This window comes from Danio rerio, chromosome 8 (assembly GCF_049306965.1).
Source record: "Danio rerio strain Tuebingen ecotype United States chromosome 8, GRCz12tu, whole genome shotgun sequence".
NCBI lineage: Eukaryota > Metazoa > Chordata > Actinopteri > Cypriniformes > Danionidae > Danio > Danio rerio.
This window is the reverse complement of record NC_133183.1, coordinates 62,840,177-62,861,680: the sequence shown is the minus strand read 5'-3', so window position 1 is coordinate 62,861,680 and position 21,504 is coordinate 62,840,177. Positions and strand designations below refer to the sequence as shown.

Here is a 21,504-nt window from a genome sequence, read left to right as displayed (position 1 = left end):
TGTTTGACAGGACAAAGTGGATATGAAAGCTGTTTTTTATGTGTAGATGATGTCTGATAGATGTCTAATAGAAGGTCAAACATGGCTTAAACAAGACTAACAAAGCAGACGAGGTACAAAGCATATATAAAGGCAGAGCTTGTTTTTAATGTTTAAAAGATGTCTGATAGACGTCTAAAATACGGACTGTCAACTAAAATCTAATAGAAGTATAAGAATAGCCCAAAAATAGACAATTTAGCGCGGTGTTGGTGTATGGAAGCATTTAGCTTTTAGCCTAATTTCTTGGGTTTGTGTTTGACTGGACAAAGAGAATATAAAAGCTGTTTTTAGGTGTAGAAGATGTCTGATAGATGTCTAATAGACGTCTAAATATGGCTAAAACAATGCTAATAAAGCAGACAAAATACAACACAGATATAAGGACAAATTTTTTTATGTTTAAAAGATGTCTGATAGATGTCTAATAGATGTCTAAAATATCTACTGTTAATGAAAATCTAATAGACATCTAAGAATAGCCCAAAAATAAACTATTTTACCGCGGTGTTGGTGTATGGAAGTGTTTAGCTTTTAGCCTAATTTTTTGGGTTTGTGTTTGACTGGACAAAGTGGATATGAAAGCTGCTTTTAGGTGTAGATGATGTCTGATAGATGTCTAATAGACGTCTAAATATGGCTAAAACAAGGCTAACAGAGCAGACAAGGTACAAAGCATATATAAAGGCAGAGCTTGTTTCTTTGTTTAAAAGATGTCTGATATATGTCTAATAGACGTCTAAACATGTCTAAAATTTGGGCTGTCACTGAAAATCTAATAGACGTATAAAAATAGCCCAAAAATGGACTATTTAGCACAGTGTTGGTGTGTGGAAGAATTTGACTTGCTTTAGCCTGATTGTTTTGTGTTTGTGTTTGACGAGTCAAAGCAGATATAAAGGCTGTTATTTTATGTATTAAAAATGTCTGATAGATGTCTAAACATGGCTAAAACAAGGCTAAATTTGGACTGTTAATGAAAATGTAATAGACGTATAAGAATAGCCCAAAACTAGACTATTTAGAGCTTGCTTCAGCCTGATTTCTTGTGTTTGTGTTTGACAGGACAAAGCAGATATAAAGGCAGATCTTGTTAGTCCGTGTAGCTCTCTTGTTTGCACCTGATCCCGGCACTAGAAACCGCCGGCGTATTGACTTGTCCTAATTGCCTCGGCGGCACACAATGGCAGGTTGCTTCACCTCAGACAAAATAAAGCACTGTTAACGATGGCTTGAACCCGGCGCTGGAATTAAAAGGGGAATGTTTTTAGTGCACGGCCTTGACTGGAGCGCTGGTTTGTCTCTTTCTGTCTTGTTGCCGCTGAGAGCGAGAATAAGTGCTTTGTGTATGTGTGTGTGTGTCGGTGTAAGGAAGTCTTGTGCTCTCTTGCGATGAACATATGTTATCCACAGACTCATTCGCACTCTTTGTGAGATATTAGCTGCATTTTTAGGGTTCTTGATTAATAGGGATGTCCCAATCTGGTTTTCTGTGGCAACAATTTGATTCAAGTCAGCCTCAAACCGAATGTATATTCCAGCAAGCATTTTTTAATGTTTAAAAGATGTCTAATAGACGTCTACACATAGACACCTCGGCTAAAACAAGTCTAAATTTGGGGTGCTTGTGTTTGAAGGTATGGATATAAAGGCTGAGCTTGTTTTTATGTTTAAAAGATGTCTGATAGATGTCTAATAGATGTCTAAACATGGCTAAAATATGGCTAAATTTGGGCTGTCAGTGAAAATCTAATAGACGTATAAGAATAGCCCAAAAATAGACTATGTGGTGCATGTATGGAAGCATTTGTGTTGGTCTAGCTTGATTTCTTGTGTCTGATGTCTGATAGATGTCTAATAAACGTCTAAACATGGCTCAAGTTGGGATGTTAATGAAAATCTAATAGACGTAAATGAATGCCCCAAAAATAGACTATTTAGGCCGGTGTTGGTGTGCGGAAGTGTTTGCTCTGCTGAACATGTATCATCCACAGACTCTTTGCGAGATTTTGGCTATATTTTGATTAATAGGGATGTTCCAATCTGGTTTTGTATGGCACCAGTTTGATTGTAGTTAGCCTCAATCCGACTGTATATTTCAGAAAGCATAATTTATGTTTAAAATATGTCTAATAGACGTCTAAACAAAGACACCTTGGCTAAATTTGGGGCACAAAATGAAAGACTAAGACTAGAAAGACTAAGCTTGTTTTTTTTTTTTTCTTGTTTTTTTTTCTTTGTCTAATAGACGTCTGAACATGGCTAAAATGTGGCTAAAAATATGAGCTGTCAGGAAAATGTAATAGACAATTAAGAATAGGCCAAAAATAGACTATTTAGTGTTGGTGTATGGAAGCATTTGACTTGCTTAAGCCTGATTTCTTGTGTTTGTGACAGACGGTACAATGTGGATATAAAGACTGAGCTTGTTTTTATGTTTAAAGCTGTCTGATAAATGTCTAATAGACGTCTAAACATGGCTAAAATGTGGCTAAATTTGAGCTGTCAGTGAAAATCTAAAAGACTAAAAAGAAAAGCCCAAAAACAGACTCTGCTATGCATTTATGGAAGCATTTGTGTTGGTTTATCTTGATTTCTTGTGTTTGACGGTGCAGTTTTACCATCAAAAGATGTCTGATAGATGTCTAATAGACATCTAAACATAGACAGTTTGGTTAAAACAATGCTAAATTTGGTCTGTCAGTGAAATCTAATATACATATAATAAATAGAATAAATAGATGTGTTTGGCTTGCTTTAGTCTGTTTTTTTGGGTTTGCGTTTGACAGTGTTGACTTGTTTTTATGTTTAAAAGATGTCTGATAGATGTCTAATAGACGTCTAAACATAGCTAAAACAAGGCTAAATTTGTGCTGTCAATGAAAATGTAATAAACGTATGTATAAAATATGTATAGCCCACGGGACAAAGCAGATATATTGTCTGAGCTTGTTTTTTATGTTTAAAAGATGTCTGATAGATGTCTAATAAACGTCTAAACAAGGCTCAATTTGGGTTGTTGATGAAAATCTAATAGACGTAAATGATTACCCGAAAACAAGACTATTTAGACTGGTGTTTGGCTTGCTTTAGCCTTGCTTTAGATGGTATACCCTGGAAATAAGAGCTGAGCTGTTGTTTATGTTTAAAATATGTCTGATAGATGTCTAATAGATGTCTAAGCATAGCTAAAACAAGGCAAAAATTGTGCTGTCAATGAAAATCTAATAAACGTATGTATAAAATATGTATAGCCCATGGGACAAAGCAGATATAAAGGCTGAGCTTGTTTTTTATGTTTAAAAGATGTCTAATAGATGTCTAATAGACGTCTAAAGATAGACAGCTTGGCTAAAACAAGACTAAATTTGGTCTGTCAGTGAAAATCTAATAGACATAATAAATAGAATAAATAGATGTGTTTGGCTTGCTTTTTTTTGTGTTTGCGTTTGATGGTACAATGTGGGTATAAAGACAGAGCTTGTTTTTATGTTTAAAAGATCTCTGATAGATGTCTAATAAACGTCTAAACAAGGCTCAATTTGGTCTGTCAGTGAAAATCGAATAGACGTATAAGAATAATTTTAAACTAGACGTGTTTTGCTTGCTTCAGCCTGATTTATTGTGTTTGTGTTTGGAAGTACAAAGCACTTATAAAGGCTGATCTTATTTTTTATGTTTAAAAGATGTCTGATAGATGTCTAATAGACGTCTGAAAATGGCTAAAATATGGCTAAATTTGAGCTGTCAGTGAAAATCTAATAGACTAAATATAGACTATTTAGCGCTATATATGTGTCCATCATTGTTTGTTTGTTTTTTATTTATTTATTTATTTTTTGTGTGCAGATTTCCGATGAAGAGATCGAGCGGATTATGTCCGGACAGGAGTTTAAGGATGAAGCCAACATGCCGGAGCACACATGGGGAAACAACGGCGACAGCGACCACAGTTCACCAGGCAATGGAGTCTCGGATGGGAATCAGCCGTCGCCCGTGTCCACACTGTCATCCAAGTGAGTGATGCTTACTACAACACAAACAACGCCGACACCACATCCTAACAACATAACACGTGTCACGACATGCCATAAAACCTATTAGGGCTGCACAATATATGGTTTCAGGATCGATATCGCAATGTGATCATGTATTCGCAATAGACAGGGTATGCAGTGTTACGTATATATTATAATTGCATGTGTTTTTGAGGCCTGTGATTGCATAATAAGCATTCAGACATAAGCATTTTGTAACTTTAATAATGATTAATTGTATTTAATTATTTTTATTAGACAATTACTGTACATAAATAGACGGAAAACGATATTACACTGTTTATTTCAATGGTATCTATATCTGTCCTGTATTCATCTATGCCTGTAGAGGGTTTATTAGATAATATGCAGATGCACTGTGTTACAACATCATCCCAGTCGATCTAATAGTATCAAGTCATCTGCATCAGTATCATTAGGTTATCATACTGTCAGAATCGTATAGCGCCCATGCCTAGTGTGTATTGTGAATTGTGTTTCTTTTGTTTGTTGTGCACGCAGTCGCTCTGTGGAGCTGAACGGCTACACCACGGCTCTGAGGGAGCAGTATATCGGCAACGCTATGGCTCAACACTACCAGTTCCTGCCTCATCTGTTCGGATACGCAGCGCAGCCGCGGAGTCTGTACCCGCAGAGCCACACGCTCATCAGCCAGCTGGTGGCAGCAGAGGATCTGGCGCCCCTGGGCACACCCATGCTCATCGAGGACGGGTAAACTGCGCATTCACTATCACTAGCCATGTTTCCATCCAAAGATGCAAATAAAATGTAATATCGCATTAAAGACGATGAGAATAAAGCAGCGTTTCCATCTAATGAGTCACAATCATCACTTCCTGATTATCTGGCGTCAAATATCAACAATAAAAACTGAATTGGGTGTGGTGTAAAAAGCTGCGTAAGTGCTTTATTTTATCTTTGCATACTTATTGAATGCATCAGGAAACAGGGAGGCGTGGGATATGGGAGGGATGGTGCTTAGAAGGGGGTAGAAGGGGTTTTTGTTGTTGCTTTATATTTGATATCATCTCTTTGCTGAAGGGACTTCTATTTTTCATGTACGTTTATATGTTTGTATATAATCTGGAAAGACATAATAAAAATACTGAAAATAGAAATGCAGACTGCCCCAGCCGGGACTTGAACCAGCAACCTTCTTGCTGTGAGGCAATACCACTGAGACCCTATTTTAAATTCATTCAATCAATTTTATTTTTCGGTTCCTTTATTAATCGGGGGTCGCCACAGTGGAATGAACCGCCAACTTATCCAGCATATGTTTTACGCAGCGGATGCCTTTCCAGCTGCAACCCAACACTGGGAGACATCCATACACACTCATTCACACACACTCATACACTACGGACAATTTAGGTTATCCAATTCACCTGTTCCGTATGTGGGGGGAAACCAGAGCACCCGGAGGAAACCTGGAGAAATCCCACGCCAACAAGGGGAGAACTCCACACAGAAATGCCTACTGATCCAGCTGAGACTCGAACCAGTGACCTTCTTGCTGTAAGGCAATCGTGCTACCCACTGCGCCATCGTGACGCCTTTTTAAATTCATTCATTCAATTCCTTTCGGCTTACTCCCTTTATTAATCTGGGGTCGCCACAGCAGAATGAACCGCCAACTTAATAAGTATGGTTTGGAAGCTCCAGGAAGGGCAAGTCAGAGCAGCGCCCCCCTAGTGGCACCCTAGCATCTCATTTTCCCACACAGCATTTGTTTTACGCAGCGGGTGCCCTTCCAGCTGCAACCCAACACTGGGAAACATCCATACATACTCAATCACACACATACACTACGGACAATTTAGCTTATCCAATTCACCTGTTCCGCTTGTGGGGGGGCACCTGGAGGAAATCAACGCCAACACGGGGAGAACTCCACACAGAAAGGCCAACTGACCTAGCTGAGGCTCGAACCAGTGACCTTCTTGTTGTAAGGTGATCGTGCTACCCACTGCGCCACTGTGACACCATTTTAAATTCATTCATTCATTCATTTTTTTTCAGCTTAGTCCCTTTATCCCACTGTGGAATGAACCGCCAACTTATCCAGCACATGTTTTACCCAGCGGATGCCCTTCCAGCTGCAACCCATCACTGGGAAACATTTCAAATTCAGTTAAACGAATTGTAAATAAATATATTCAAACCTTTACATTTAGATTGTGTTACATGTTTTCACATTGTTCAGGATCATGTGCTTACAAACTATATGCTTGTTACATTATTTGACAGTGCAATAATCGCATTTCGGTTTAAAGGCGATTAATCGTGTGAGCCTAATTCGGCAGGTTAAAAATGGCAAAAAATCGAACATAACTCCATCTCTAACATCTCACCGCCTACACTACATCACTACATCTCCCCTTGCTCTACACCTCCAATATAGAGGAAGATGTTTTCTGATGGTTGAGTGTGAAGAAGAAACTTGTAATGTAAACACCATTGATAAAACCGTGTGTGTGTGTGTGTGTGTGTGTGTGTGTGTGTGTGTGTGTGTCTCGCAGGTATCGAGTGACTCAGGTGGAGTTGTTTGCTCTGCTGTGTCGTCTGGCCGATGAGCTGCTCTTCAGGCAGATCTCCTGGATAAAGAAGCTGCCGTTCTTCTGCGATCTCTCCATCGAGGACTACACTCGACTCCTGAGCGCCACCTGGCAGGAGCTCATCCTGCTGGCCTGTCTGACCGTCTACAGCGCGCAGGTGCTCGGAGACCTGGCCAACGTCACACACAAATACACACCGTCAGACGACGAGCTGCACAGGTGAGGATATCGATACAGTTAAAGTCAGAATTATTTGATTTTTTTCTTCTTTTTTAAATATTTTCCAAATGATGTGTAACAGAGCAAGAAAATTTTCAGAGTATGTCTGATAATATTTTTTCTTCTGGAGAAAGTCTTATTTGTTTTATTTCGGCTAGAATAAAAGCAGTTTTTGATTTTTAAAAAGCCATTTTAAGGACAATATTATTAGCCTCTTAAAGCAATTTTTTCCCCAGATAGTCTACAGAAAAAAACATTATTATACAATAACTCGCCTAATTACTCTAACTTTACCCTAATTACCCTAGTGAAGCCTTTAAATGTTACTTTAAGCTGAATACTAGTGTCTTTAAGAATATCTAGTCTAATATGATGTGGTCATCATGACAAAGAGAAAAGAAATCAGTGATTAGACATGAGTTATTAAAACTATTATGTGCAGAAATGTTCTGTCAAACAGAAATTAAGGGTAAAAAAAAAATACAAGGGGGCTAATACTTCTGTGTTATAGAGCTGCACGATTCTGGCTAAAATGAGAATCATGATTTTTTATTTGCTTAAAATAAAGATCACGATTCTCTCAAGATTCTGTAGATATATCATTATTTTTTCTCAAACATATGGTAAAACAACAGTAATAATATTATGTGTAGGTCTACTGGTTTCTATAAATAATTCTATTCTACTTATAATAATTCCGAGGTTTAATTATTATGTTGCAAGTATATATCGTTGACAACATTATAAGATCATTTTATTCACTGGTAAAATCGTTTGTCATTATCAGATTAAATTCAACAATATATAGGCTAGAGTAGTTATACTGATACTGTAGACATTCATTTTCATGCACAACTCTGTTCGCTATGAAAAACATCAAATGCTTGTCATAATCATAACTCAAAAATGCGATATGATCATTTAAATGACGTGCACACTTTCTGACTGCTAAGTGCTGTTCATACTTCACACGCGGCTCCCAAACGATCACTCTGTGCCACAATCTGAATATTATTTACTACTGTATTACATGTTACTGGAAGCCTGCGCAGGTTCTGTTCACTAAAGTAGACCCGCTCTTCTATCAAGTAGCGCGCACACCCGCTCTCTCAGTCAGCAACTCACGTCACGTGTGATTTCCCGGCCACGAATACATCATTAAGGGTCACGAAACACCAGAGCACACATGTGTTGAGCTGTTGACAGTGGTATATGTGTCCCACACTGCTAAAAACACTATTAGGACACCTATATTTCACTAAAAAGTGTAAATTGGTTGTTTTTGCGTTATTTCAAGCAAATTCGTACTTCCGGTTTGAAACAAATTTTTGAAGCTGCGTCACGGCCATGAGATAATAGCGTGTATTCCAGCGTGCAGACTGGACGCCTGTGCCAGAGTGTGTCTTATTACGTCTTACAGTGTGCTGCATTAATGCATGAGTAAGGCTTGGTTCAAACCAATCAGCGCGCTCTATTGTGCAACTTCATTAATATTCATTACTGTCACAGTGTTTAGACGGCAGAGACGCCACGTTGTGTTGGCAAAACAAGCGTGAAGTGTTGCTTTTATAGTTTGCTGCAGTGAAGTTTCGTTTTCATTTTCTCTCTGTGAGAGCTCAGCTGAAGTCACGTGTGGATTAACAGTGTACGCGACGCTCGACAACAATAACTTACGTGTCTAAGGAGGAACATTGTTTACCTGAGAGCTGTTCTCATCTGCAAACGCTGAGATCCGGATTCGCTTGTAGTCTCCTCTTAATAAAGACGCGGCTCTAGTTGCTGGTGATTGTCCTGTCTCTACAGATTTGGTAAGTGAGCGACCAGTGCTCTTTGTTTATTCAGTTCGTATTTTATTCGTATCAAACAAACTATTGCACCGAGTGTAAACAAGTTAGCACTAACAGTTACAACCAAACTATAACCTCGTGTTGGATTTTGTGACCGGAATAACACACGCGGCTTTCTGATGCTACCTGCTGTGTGCATCTAAGTTTCCGGGAAATGCTGAGTTTTTTTTCTCTCATTCGCCGTGCGGCATCAAACACTGCATGAAAAATACACGCTTAGAGCAGCTCCTCGAATCAAATATCACGTTTGTCGGGAGGGACATGAATGAATTCCCTGAATGAAAGAGCCAAACTGCAGTTAAAGTCCAACATTTAATAATTTGGCAAATAATTCGACTACAGATGTCCATGTAAACACATTCACATTGTCCCCTGTGTGTGTGTTTTGACTCTGAAACTCAGCGTGCCCAAATAGACACTTCCACACCAAGCCTCTTTTCTTCCTCCGACACTCCCCCCTAAACAAAGCTGGACACGCCCACTTTTCTGACTTTTTCCAAAGTAGAGGTGTGAAAACACCCTGCTGAAACGAGGGGGTTTCATGGCCCTTTATATGAAGACAGAAATGACATTTTGGGGGTGAATTATACCTTAGAAATACAGTATGTGACTCTTTTTCAACATCATTTGGAGCGATCCATGTCGCTGAGAAACATATGTGAAGCAATGAAAAGACTCGTGCAGCCGCCTTTGCTTCTCTCTCTCCTGAACTTAATAATATGATTGGCAGAATCGTAGAAATGCTGGATTAAGATCGTCTAGGGCAGTGGTTCTCAAAGTGGGGGTCGGGACCCCCTTGGGGGTCGCGGGACAATGAGAGGGGGTCGCTTGGTGATTTACAAAAATTTGAATAAACTTTTATGATTACCATTGTTAATCCATAACCTACAGAAGATAAAAAAATAGTTACATAAAAAAATACAGTATCCAAACAAAATGCCATCAGCCTTTGTTTTTTTTATTTTTTTTATTATTATTATTATTTTTTTTTTACATTGATTGCAACCCTTAGGGTTTTTACATTAGATTAATGACAAAGCAATGACAAAGCAATAGCGTCAGTGCACCAGATTCTACAGCACTAGCTAAACTTTCTGACACCGTTACAGCACTCGCGTACATTTAAAATACATACAGGACACTAAACATGGAGTATGATGTGTAAGTGGCAGTCTCCAAAATTAAACCAAGAAAAGACTTGGGATGTAACTTAAATATTGTGCCCACCAGTCTAATTAGATGAGGTAAACATAAAATAATCATAATAAAAATGATATGGGACTGTTGCACTTTTTTGTGTTGTCAATATGCTTGTGTTTATGTAGGCTGATTGGTTTGTGTGAGTGTTGTGTGCAACATTTGTATGATTATAACCACTTACGAAAGTAGTGGGGGTCGCGAGTCATTGGCATTGTTATTTTGGGGGTCCCGGGCTGAAAAGTTTGAGAACCCCTGGTCTAGGGGGTCGAATCGAGATCGCCATCTTTTTACGATTAATTGTGCAGCTCTACTGTGTTAACACTCTACTGTACAGTGTATTACTAGCACTGGCATGATGGGTGTGTAAGTGTGTGTGTGTGTGATCCTCTCACCTCTGTTCCTCCTCCTCTTGATCTGCTACGTGGATGTCTTGTTGTGTTCGGGGCAGAAGCTCAGGGCGTGAAGTGTGAAGCGGAGAAGCATCCGCTTTTATCCGGTCAGATGAACACTGATGTCCTGACCCGACACTCAATAAAGCAGAAACAGCTCAACAGAGGAGGGCATTTGCTGAACATACTACCTCAGATTTACACCGGACTGATTTAACACAGGACACGTCTCACGCTTCATCTGCTCTCCCACTCAAACATGCTCTTATTAGCATCTCAGGAACATAAATTAAGCTTGTGAGCGCTGTTATCATGGCTAACAGGATGTACACATATTGTATATATAGCCAGATAACGCATGCATGAATTTGGTCAGATGATAAGACTAAATATTCTCAGAAACAGGTTTAATAAACACTCTTACAAGGAAAAAGCCTCACTCAAGAAAATACCTGCATATACACTAGTAAAACGTCATGTTTATGTAGTTAATATGTAATATAAATATAACTGTTCTAACATAAGGTTTTCTTTTTTAAATTGAACTCTTGTATTTATTTTTACAACACATAATACATCATATATCAAATAAAAATCATATATGCGCTGACCGGCCACTTTATTAGGTACACCTGCCCAACTGCTCGTTAACCCAAATTCTTAATCAGCCAATCACATGGCAGCAGCTCAATGCATTTAGGCATGTAGACATGGTCAAGATGATCTGCTGCAGTTAAAAGTGTGCATCAGAATGGGATTTAAGTGACTTTTGGTGCCGCACGGACTTCTCTGAGTATTTCAGAAACTGCTGATCTACTGGGATTTTCATGCACAACCATCTCTAGGGTTTACAGAGAATTGAAAAAGAGGAAATATCCAGTGAGCGGCAGTTTTGTGGGTGCAAATGCCTTGTTGATGACAGAGGTCAGAGGAGAATGGGTCAATTAGTACCAATTGAGTATGGTGTCAACGCCACAGCCTACCTGAGTATTGCTGCTGACCATGTCCATCCCTTTATGAGCACAGTGTCTCCATCTTCTGATGGCTACTTCCAGCAGGATAACACCATGTCATAAAGCTCAATTATCTCAGGCTGGTTTCTTGAACATGACGATGAGTTCACTGTACTCAGATGGCCTCCACAGTCACCAGAGCTCAATCCAATAGAGCAGCTTTGGGATGTGGTGGTTAAGTATGTTACCTCAGACAGACCTAATCTGAGGATGTTACTGAACACAAACAGGAAGCGCATTTCAGACTTTGATTTTACATTACAAAGGCAAACTATTTTCGTAATGACATGCACAGATGAATTGTTCACCACAAAACTAGCAACGTGGGCTAACAACATCAATATGGTTAGTTTGGATTTCATATGTACTGTAAGTTAAGTTAGTGTGAGTGGTGTTGCTGATCGTGTGTGTGTGCGTGTGTGTGTAGTTTCAGTGAGGATGGGATGGAGGTGATGGAGAAGCTGATCTATCTCTTCCGCAAGTTTCACCAGCTGAAGGTCAGCAATGAGGAGTACGCCTGCATGAAGGCCATCAACTTCCTTAACCAAGGTAAAACACACACACATCTGCATCTACTGTACATCCCTATACAGCTAAAGCACCATTATGAGTCAAAATTAGGTGCGTTTTCTCCTTAAAACAAGCTAAATAATCTGACAATGTGGTTAGCAAAGTAATCTTACTCCAAACCAAAAACAAGTTTATTTTTTTAACCCGGTTGGCAGATTATTTTGCCTGTTTTAAGGAAAAACTCACTTCAATATGGCACAATATTTACTGTGTGTCTAGAATATGCTTCTTGATTCAAAGATAGATATTTGGACTAAAAAGAAGATAGAAATTAAGTCAGAAAAGCATTTTTTGCAGTGTAACTCGGTTGTCCCGATACTGGAATTTGCTACCAATCTGTACTGAAGTTTTAATAATGTCCATTTTATGCTAACGTTTGAGCACTGCCGAGCTCGTTCTTAAACAGCGCTGATTTGCCATTGTGTTCACGTGCTCAACAGAAATGACTGTGATTGGCTGTGAAGGTCATCAGTTCACTAAACTCTGTAGGTCTGTGATGTCAGTAGAAAAGCAGCTGGTCATGCATCTGACTGGATATTTCTGTATATTTGTCCAGATATCCGTGGCCTGACCAATGTGACGCAGCTGGAGCAGTTGAACAAGCGTTATTGGTACGTTTGTCAGGATTACACGGAGTACAAGTACCCTCACCAGCCCAAACGCTTCCCCGAGATCATGATGTGTCTGCCAGAGATACGCTGCATTGCAGGTGAGTCTAGAAATTTAGGAGTTCATTCATTCATTCATTCATTTTCTTGTCGGCTTAGTCTCTTTATTAATCCGGGGTCACCACAGCGGAATGAACCGCCAACTTATCCAGCAAGTTTTTACGCAGTGGATGCCCTTCCCCTCTGGGAAACATCCACACACACACTCATACACTACGGATAATTTAGTCTACCCAATTCACCTGTACCGCATGTCTTTGGACTGTGGGGGAAACCGGAGCACCCGGAGGAAACCCACGTGATGGCAGGGAGAACATGCAAACTCCACACAAAAACGCCAACTGAGCCGAGGTTCGAACCAGCGACCTTCTTGCTGTGAGGCGACAGCACTACCTACTGCGCCACTGCCTCGCCGAAAATTAGAAGTTTCTTTCTTATTTAACACTAAAGCTCCCATTGACTATTGATGGCACTCATTGATCTCCATAGTAGATGGCACCAATTGACCTCCATAGTGGACGGCACCAATTGACCTCCATAGTGGACTGCACCAATTGACTTCCATAGTGGATGGAACCAATTTACCTCCATAGTGGACGGCACCAATTGACCTCCATAGTGGATGGCACTAATTGACCTCCCTAGTGGACGGCACCATTTAACCTCCATAGTGGACGGCACCAATTGACCTCCATAGTGGATGGCACCAATTGACCTCCATAGTGGACTGCACCAATTGACTTCCATAGTGGATGGAACCAATTTACCTCCATAGTGGACGGCACCAATTGACCTCCATAGTGGATGGCACTAGTTGACCTCCCTAGTGGACGGCACCATTTAACCTCCATAGTGGACGGCACCAATTGACCTCCATAGTGGATGGCACCAATTGACCTCCATAGTGGACGGCACCAATTGACCTCCATAGTGGACTGCACCAATTGACTTCCATAGTGGATGGAACCAATTTACCTCCATAGTGGACGGCACCAATTGACCTCCATAGTGGACGGCACCAATTGACCCCCATAGTGGACGGCACTAATTGACCTCCCTAGTTGACGGCACCATTTAACCTCCATAGTGGACGGCACCAATTGACCTCCATAGTGGATGGAACCAATTTACCTCCATAGTGGACGGCACCAATCGAACTCCATAGTGGATGGCACCAAGTGACCTCCATTGTAGATGGCACCAATTGACCTCCATAATGAATGGCACCAATTGACCTCCATAGTAGATGGCACTAACTAATCTCCATAGTAGATGTTACTTTTCAAAGGGGATGTACCCGTTTTAACTCATATTTAACCCAATGTTTTAATTCATTCTTTCTAATGTTATTTATCCGTGCTGTTTTCCTATAGGATTTCATTCCAAAATGGCTTGACACTAGCGCCATCTAGTTGCTGTTTCCCAAACAGCAACAGAGTGTCGTCTCCTGGTGATTCTATGCTCGGATAAAATCTCATTTATTTCAATAACGTATAAAGGTTTCAGTCAAAGTTTATATTGAGTGGCCTTAATTACCATATACTTACATTTAAATTAATCAAGCAGTACAAAATGCACTAATTATATACAGTACATACATTTTATTAATATTGTAAAAAGATGATCTGCTTTATAATTACACTGTTGACCCATCCCTAACCTTAACCCAACCTTTAACTTAGCCATACCCCCAGACATCCTACTTCAAGAGCACCAGAAGTGTTGAGCAATACTATATGAACACTATAAGTGCATTGTATTTTTTTTTCTGATGCAAGTACAAAGTAATTGAGGCCACTTAATATATATAGCAGGGTTCATGAACACCACATTCTATGAAAGTCAATGAGTGCCATCACCAGCATTCCTCAAAATATCTTCTTTAGTGTGTGTGTGTGTGTGTGTGTGTGTGTGTGTGTGTGTGTGTGTGTGTGTGTGTGAAGTTTCAGTGATTTTGGTGACTGTCACTTTAAATTCAAATAAGATTGCGCTCTTTTCAAGAGAAGGCGGAGCTAGAAATGCTTGTGTGTCAGCATAGTGGCAGATTCAGAAACAAGACTAGTGTCCTATGCTAATGAGGGAGAGATGGTCGCTAGTGGGCGGGGCTTTCGCTCTATGATGACACGTACAAAGAGAGAATGTCAATCAAAGTGTTTCTGCAGACTGTTTCTATCACGTCTGATTATAAACAATACAACTAATAAATGTTTAACATTAGAAGCTGGTTATATTCACACACTGTTGCCACACGACCTCTTATAAAATTGCATAATAGCTCCCCTTTTAATACGTTAATTCAATGTAACCTGACGTGTTTTGCGCTGGTGTTTCAGGGAAGCTGGTGAACATCCCTCTGGAGCAGCTCCCTCTGCTCTTCAAGGCAGTATTGCACTCCTGTAAGTCCAGTCTGAGCAGCTACAGGACAAGCTCCTCCCCCTGCGTGACGAAGGGTACCGCTCCTGCCAACTAGCCACGCCCCTTTCCTAGAAACACCCTCCCCATCTATTGCACGGGGGCGGGGTGTTCCTTGGGGGCGGGGCTTCCGGTACCTCCTCCTCCTCTCATGAATGTGACAAGAAACTATTTTATGCATTTGGTTTAGAGTAGCGTTGATGTTGTTGTTTTTATTTCCCTCTCTCTCTATTTATTACCAGACAGAGCTGAATGTATGTTGATCCACACTGTGCACATGCTCCTTTCTCGAATGGAAATGCACAACAAGCGCGGTGGATTTTCACACGCTTCAGTCCAACTGCGAGATGTGACTCGATGGGATTAGATCTACTGCTTGGGTTTATTGTTGATCACTATCGTTAGGGACAGATTGTCTCTTTATTGAAAGACTACCTCAGGACGAACATGCTTCGCGTATTCTCTCTCTCTCTATGTTTTAACGGGAAGTTAACGTTCGACGATGTGCCTCCAGTTTCACAATGTCTACTTATTTTTTGAGGCGTTTGCCTAAAAAATGGTTATCATATTCAGTAGTCGCGTAAACGATTGTTTTTAGCATTTCTATACTCTAAATGCTGCATTGTCGTAATCTAACATTGGGTTAAATAATGACAAACCAAAACGTTGGGTTAAAAAGATCTCATTTAAAGCGATAGTTCACCTAAAAATGATCATTTACTCACTTTTAACACAAAAGAAGATATCTTGAAGATTGCTGGAAACCTGTAACCATTCACTTCCTTAGTAGAAAAAATGAATGGACGTCAATGGTTACAGGCTTTAACATTTTTCAAAATATCTCCTTTTGTGTTCAACTCAAACAATGGTGAGTAAATAAACTAATTAAAATTTTTGTGGTGAAAGATTATTTTAAATGTTCCTATACTTTAAATGCTGGGTTGTCTTAATCTAACATTGGGTTAAATAATGACCAACCAAAACGTTGGGTTAAAAAAGACGTCATTTAAAGGGATAGTTCACCTAAAAATGATCATTTACTCACTTTTAACACAAAAGAAGATATCTTGAAGAATGCTGGAAACCTGTAACCATTCACTTCCTTAGTAGAAAAAATGAATGGAAGTCAATGGTTACAGGCTCTAACATTTTTCAAAATATCTCCTTTTGTGTTCAACGCAGGAAAGAAACTCAAACAAGAACGAGTACATAGATGTGTAATTTTGGTGGTGAAAGAGGGTTTTTAATGTTTCTATACTCTAATGCTGGGTTGTTGTAATCTAACATTTGGTTAAATATCAACAAACCAAGCTGTGGGGTTAAAAAGACGTAATTTAAAGGGATAGTTCACCTAAAAATGATCATTTACTCACTTTTAACACAAAAGAAGATATCTTAAACAATGCTGGAAACCTGTAACCATTCACTTCCATAGTAGGAAAAACTAATTGAAGTAAATGGTTACAGGCTTTCAACATATAAATATCAAAATATCTCCTTTTGTGTTCAACACAAGAAAAATTCTCAAGCAGATTTAAAACAAGGGTGAGTAAATAAACTAACTAAAATTTTTCTTGTGAAAGATGCTTCTTAATTTTTCTATACTCTTAATGCTGGGTTATAATCTAACATTGGGTTAAATATAGACAAACCAAACCGTTGGGTTTAAAAAAAATTATTTAAAGGGATAGTTCACCTAAAAATTATCATTTGCTCACTTTTAACACAAAAGAAGATTTTTTGAAGAATGCTGAAACCTGTAACCATTCACTTCTATACTAGGAAAAACAAATGGAAGTCAAATGGCTTCCAACATTTTTGGAAATATCTTCTTTAGTGCTTAACACAACAAAAGGAAGTCAATGGTTACTGGCTTCTACGTTTTTTCAAAATATCTCCTTTTGTGTTTGGAATAAGGGTGGGCAAATACTTACATTTAAATTTTGGTGGTGAAATATAAATTTAAATGTTTCTATACTCTAAATTCGAGGTTGTTGTGATCTAACATTCAGTTAAATATTGACAAACCAAGCCGATGGGTTAAAAAATATATAATTTAAAGGGATAGTTCACCTAAAATTATAATTTACTCACTTTTAGCACGAAAGAAGATATCTTGAGGAATGCTGAAACCTGTAACCATTCACTTCCATAGTAGAAAAAAATAAATGGAATTCAATGGTTACAGGCTTTAACATTTTTCAAAATATCTCCTTTAGTGTTGAACACAAGAAACACTCAAACAGGTTTAAAATAAGCATAGGTAAATAAACAAATTATCATTTTTGTGATGAAAGATTATTTTAAATGTTTCTGTACTCTAAATGCTGGGTTGTCAAAATCTAATATCGCGTTAAATATTGACAAACCAAAGCGCTGGGTTTAAAAACTTTTATTTAAAGGGATAATTCACCTAAAAATGATCATCTACTCACTTTTAGCACAAAAGAAGAGATTTTGAAGAATGCTGAAACAAGTAACCATTCGCTTTCAACAAATGGAAGTAAACTGGTTACAGGCTTCCAACATTTTTCAAAATATCTTCTTTTATGTTCAACACAAGAAAGAGCGGTTTGAAACAAAGTAAATGTAATGTAGTAAAATGTAGTAAAATAACCCACTCACTTTCAGCACGAGAGAAGATATCTTAAAGAATGCTGGAAACCTGTAACCATTCGCTTCCATAGTAAGAAAAAACAAATGAAAGTCAATGGTTACAGCCTTCCAACATTTTTCAAAATATCTCCTTTTGTGTTCAACAGGTTTGAAACGAGCGACTAATTAAATGAATAATTAATGTGGTGAGCTGTCTCTTTAAATCAAATTAAAACGCTTAAATTTGTATTTAAATGACTCTTTTCAACCCAATCGCATTTGTTTTAAGCGTGCGCAGAAGTCGTCGTGATGTTTACACAAAAGAGAGAGACGTACGGCTGCATTTCACAATCATAGGCTGGGGATTAAACCAGGATTTTACTTGACGACAGTATGTGTTGAGATTTTGTGTTTGTTGATTTTTCTTTCTTTCTTTTTGACCAAAGTGATATGCAAATTTGGAGGGAAGTAAGCACGGCTTGGCTCCGCCCTCAGTGGGAAGAAGTGCTTATCTTTAGCATCCGCCAAATGTTTAGCATCTGTGGTTTTGAATGAACGTATATATATTTGAGCATAAATGTGGATTTCCTTCCCTCATGTTGTAAACAGGGTAAAGTTGCTGTTTTTGAATTGACGTTCGCCCTCTCTCAGATATAATGCAGTGCTGATGTACTTGTAGGTTTAGTAGTTTGTAGTGTCCAGGACATCGTAGGTCCTTGTAGAGGTTTTTTAATTTGGTTTTATGAGATCGGGGGAGGGGTTGTTTTTGTTTTTGGCTTGTTTTCGAGTATCAAAATGCAATGAGTTTTACTGTATGCGGCAATTAAGACATTCCAGACACGTTCGCTATGCGTCGAGTAATGTTTACATATTTGCACCAGACAATGAAAGAGCAGCTAAACCAACCTGTATGGTGGACCATTACCGCTCTGTGTGTCCTTAATATTCTGCATTTCATCCATCATCTTTTCATTCATTACATTTATTTCACCGCAAAAACACTAAAATGCTTTGATTGCGTAGAGTTTTGGTCTTGCTTCTAGTCTAAATATGTCAAATTTCGTAAATCAAGAAGCATCTTCATAGACAAGTGTAAAATATTAGATAAAAATGAGTCAAAATTAAGTGGGTTTTTGATTAAAGCAAGCAAAACAATCTTGTTTTTATAATTATATTTATAATTTGCTCACTTTTAGCACAAAATGGGATATTTTGAAGAATGCTGAAAACCTGTAACCATCCACTTCCATAGTAAAAAGAGCAAACGGAAGTCAATGGTTACAGGCTTCAACATTTTTTAAAATATCTCCTTTTGTGTTCAACACAAGAAAGAAATCTTAACCGGTTTGAAACAAGGGTGACGTCATTTGCATCCAAGACGTCAGTGTTTCTCAACCACGTTCCTGGAAGACCACCAGCACTGCTGTTTTGGATGTCTCTTTTGTCTATCACACCCAATACAGGTCTTTCTGTCTCTGCCAGTGAGCTGATGATCTGAATCAGGTGTGTTTGGTTAAGGAAAATGCGCAGAGCTGGTGGTCCTCCAGGACTGTGGTTGAGAAACACTGGTCTAGAACCTCCTCAGCCTTCCGCAATGGACTTTCAGTTCATATTTCAGCACAAAATGTCTCATTGTAGTCCAAATATCTAAAATTTCTTAAGTCAAGAAGCATCTTCATAGACAAATACAAAATATTGTTGTTTTTTTTCAGAAATATTAAGTCAAAATTAAGTCCGTTTTTGATTAAAACAAGCAAAATAATCAGTTTTTTTATTCATTTTGACGTAAGATTGTTTTGATTAGCCCATTATGATATGTTATCATAAAATATCTCATAATACACAGCTGATTTTACGATACCTTAAATCATAATGGGTTAAAAATGTAATTTAAAAGGATAACTCACCTAAAAATTGTCATTTGCTCAGTTTTAGCTGAAAGAAGATATCTTGAAGAATGCTGGAAACCTGTAACCATTCACTTCCACAGTAGGAAAAAACAAATGGAAGTCATTTGTTACAGTTTTCAACATTTTACAAAATATCTTCTTTTGTGTCTAACACAAGAAAGAAACTCAAACTGGTTTAAAACAAGGTGGCTGTCATTTACGTCAGCAACGTCTAGAACTGTGTTTCTCAACCATGTTCCTGGATGACCACCAGCACTGCATGTTTTAGAGGTCTCTTTTGTCCGTCACACCCATTACAGGATTTTCAGTCTCTGCCAATGAGTTGATGATATGAATCAGGTGTGCTTGGTTAAGGAGATACGGAAAATGTGGTTGAGAAATACTGGTCTAGAACATCCTCAGCCTTCCTTAATGGACTTTAAGTTTATATTTTAGCTGGAAAACACTGCGCGAAGTATCCCGTTTTTAGTCCGAATATCTAAAAGTTCTTAAATCAAGAAGCATTTTCTGGACAAGAACGAAACATTGTGCTGTTTCAGAAATGATGATTAAGTAAGTTTTTGATTAAAAACAAACTAAATGATCTTGTTTTTCATTTAGACATGAGATTATTTTGCTTAGCCCGTTATGATATAAGGTTACTTAAAAAATAATTCTGTATATTACAGCTGATTTTACGATACCTTATATCATCATGGGTTTAAAAACATGTCATTTTAAGGGATAGTTCACCTAAAAATGATAATTTACTCACTTTTAGCACAAAAGAAGATATCTTGAAGAATGCTGGAAACCTGTAACCATTCACTTCCACAGTAGGAAAAACAAATGAAAGTCAATGGTTACAGGCTTCAAAATTTTTCAAAATATCTTCTTTTGTGTTCAACACAAGAAAAAACTCAAACTGGTTTGAAACAAGGGTGACGTCATTTACGTCAGAGACATCTAGCACAGCCTCAGCCTTCCTCAATGGATTTTCAGCTCATATTTCAGCAGGAAAACACTGCACAAAATGTAAAATGTCTCAAATATCTAAAACTTCTTAAACCAGGAAGCATTTTTCACACAAGCACAAACCATTGTGTTTTATTTTAGAAATAATAGGTCAAAAAAAATAAATAAATAATATATATATATATATATATACACACACACACACACACACACACACACATATATATATATATATATATATATATTTTTTTTTTTATTTTTTATTTTTTTTTTTTATGATAAATAAATAAAATATACATAAATTATATTATTTTAAAGCTTTCAATCATTGCAATTAATTGTGAACCATTTTACTTCACTGATTTTTCTTCTGTCAGACGCCCTAATGGAAATCTCTAATATATTTATCACCTCGTTGGGAGATTATTTTGCTTGTTTTTAAAGACAAACTCACTTAATTTAGACTCATTATGTCTGAAAACACCACAATAGTTTATACTCCAATAGAAAATGCTTCTTGATTTAAGAATCCTTACATAATTGGAGTAGAAACGAGACAAAAGCTCTCGGTAATCAAAGCTGTTTTGCAGTGTTTGAGGCTTCTCTGTGGTTTTGGAGTGTGAGCTTGCTTAAACGTCAGACTAAACTCCTGATAGCGACATTGTTTGTTACAGGTAAAAACTACACAACACATCGACGTTGACAGCAATAATACGCATTTTCAAGTCGTTGTCTGCGTCAGAGACGTCTAGAACATCCTCAGACTTCCTCAATGGACTTTCAGCTCATATTTCAGCAGGAAAACACTGCACAAAATGTCTTAAGTATCTAAAAGTTCTTAAAACAAGAAGCATTTTCCACACAAGCGTAAACTATTTTGTTTTCGGAAATAATGAGCCAAAATGAAGTGAGTTTTTCCTTAAAACAAGCTAAATAATCTGCCAGTCGGGGTAAGAGAAATAATCTTGCGTTTAATTTTGACTTCAGATTATTTTGCTTAGCTTATTATGATAAACGGTATCATATAATATCTCGTAAATTACAGCTTAGAGACATAAGATAATGATAAATA

At 38.1% G+C, this 21,504-nt stretch overlaps 1 protein-coding gene across 2 annotated transcripts in view; it reads left to right on the top strand.

The window, feature by feature from the left end:
* Window positions 1-20,601, top strand: part of nr6a1a (nuclear receptor subfamily 6, group A, member 1a) — a 199,153-nt gene extending 178,552 nt beyond the window's left edge. The window contains exons 4-9 of one of the 2 annotated variants that reach the window (XM_017357271.4): window positions 3,889-4,055; window positions 4,599-4,808; window positions 6,620-6,874; window positions 11,751-11,872; window positions 12,450-12,602; window positions 14,895-20,601. In XM_017357271.4, coding sequence (XP_017212760.1) covers window positions 3,889-4,055; window positions 4,599-4,808; window positions 6,620-6,874; window positions 11,751-11,872; window positions 12,450-12,602; window positions 14,895-15,031 — 1,044 coding nt within the window. In that variant the 3' untranslated portion in view covers window positions 15,032-20,601. 2 annotated transcript variants of the gene reach the window in all.
* The last annotated feature ends 903 nt before the right edge of the window (window positions 20,602-21,504 follow it).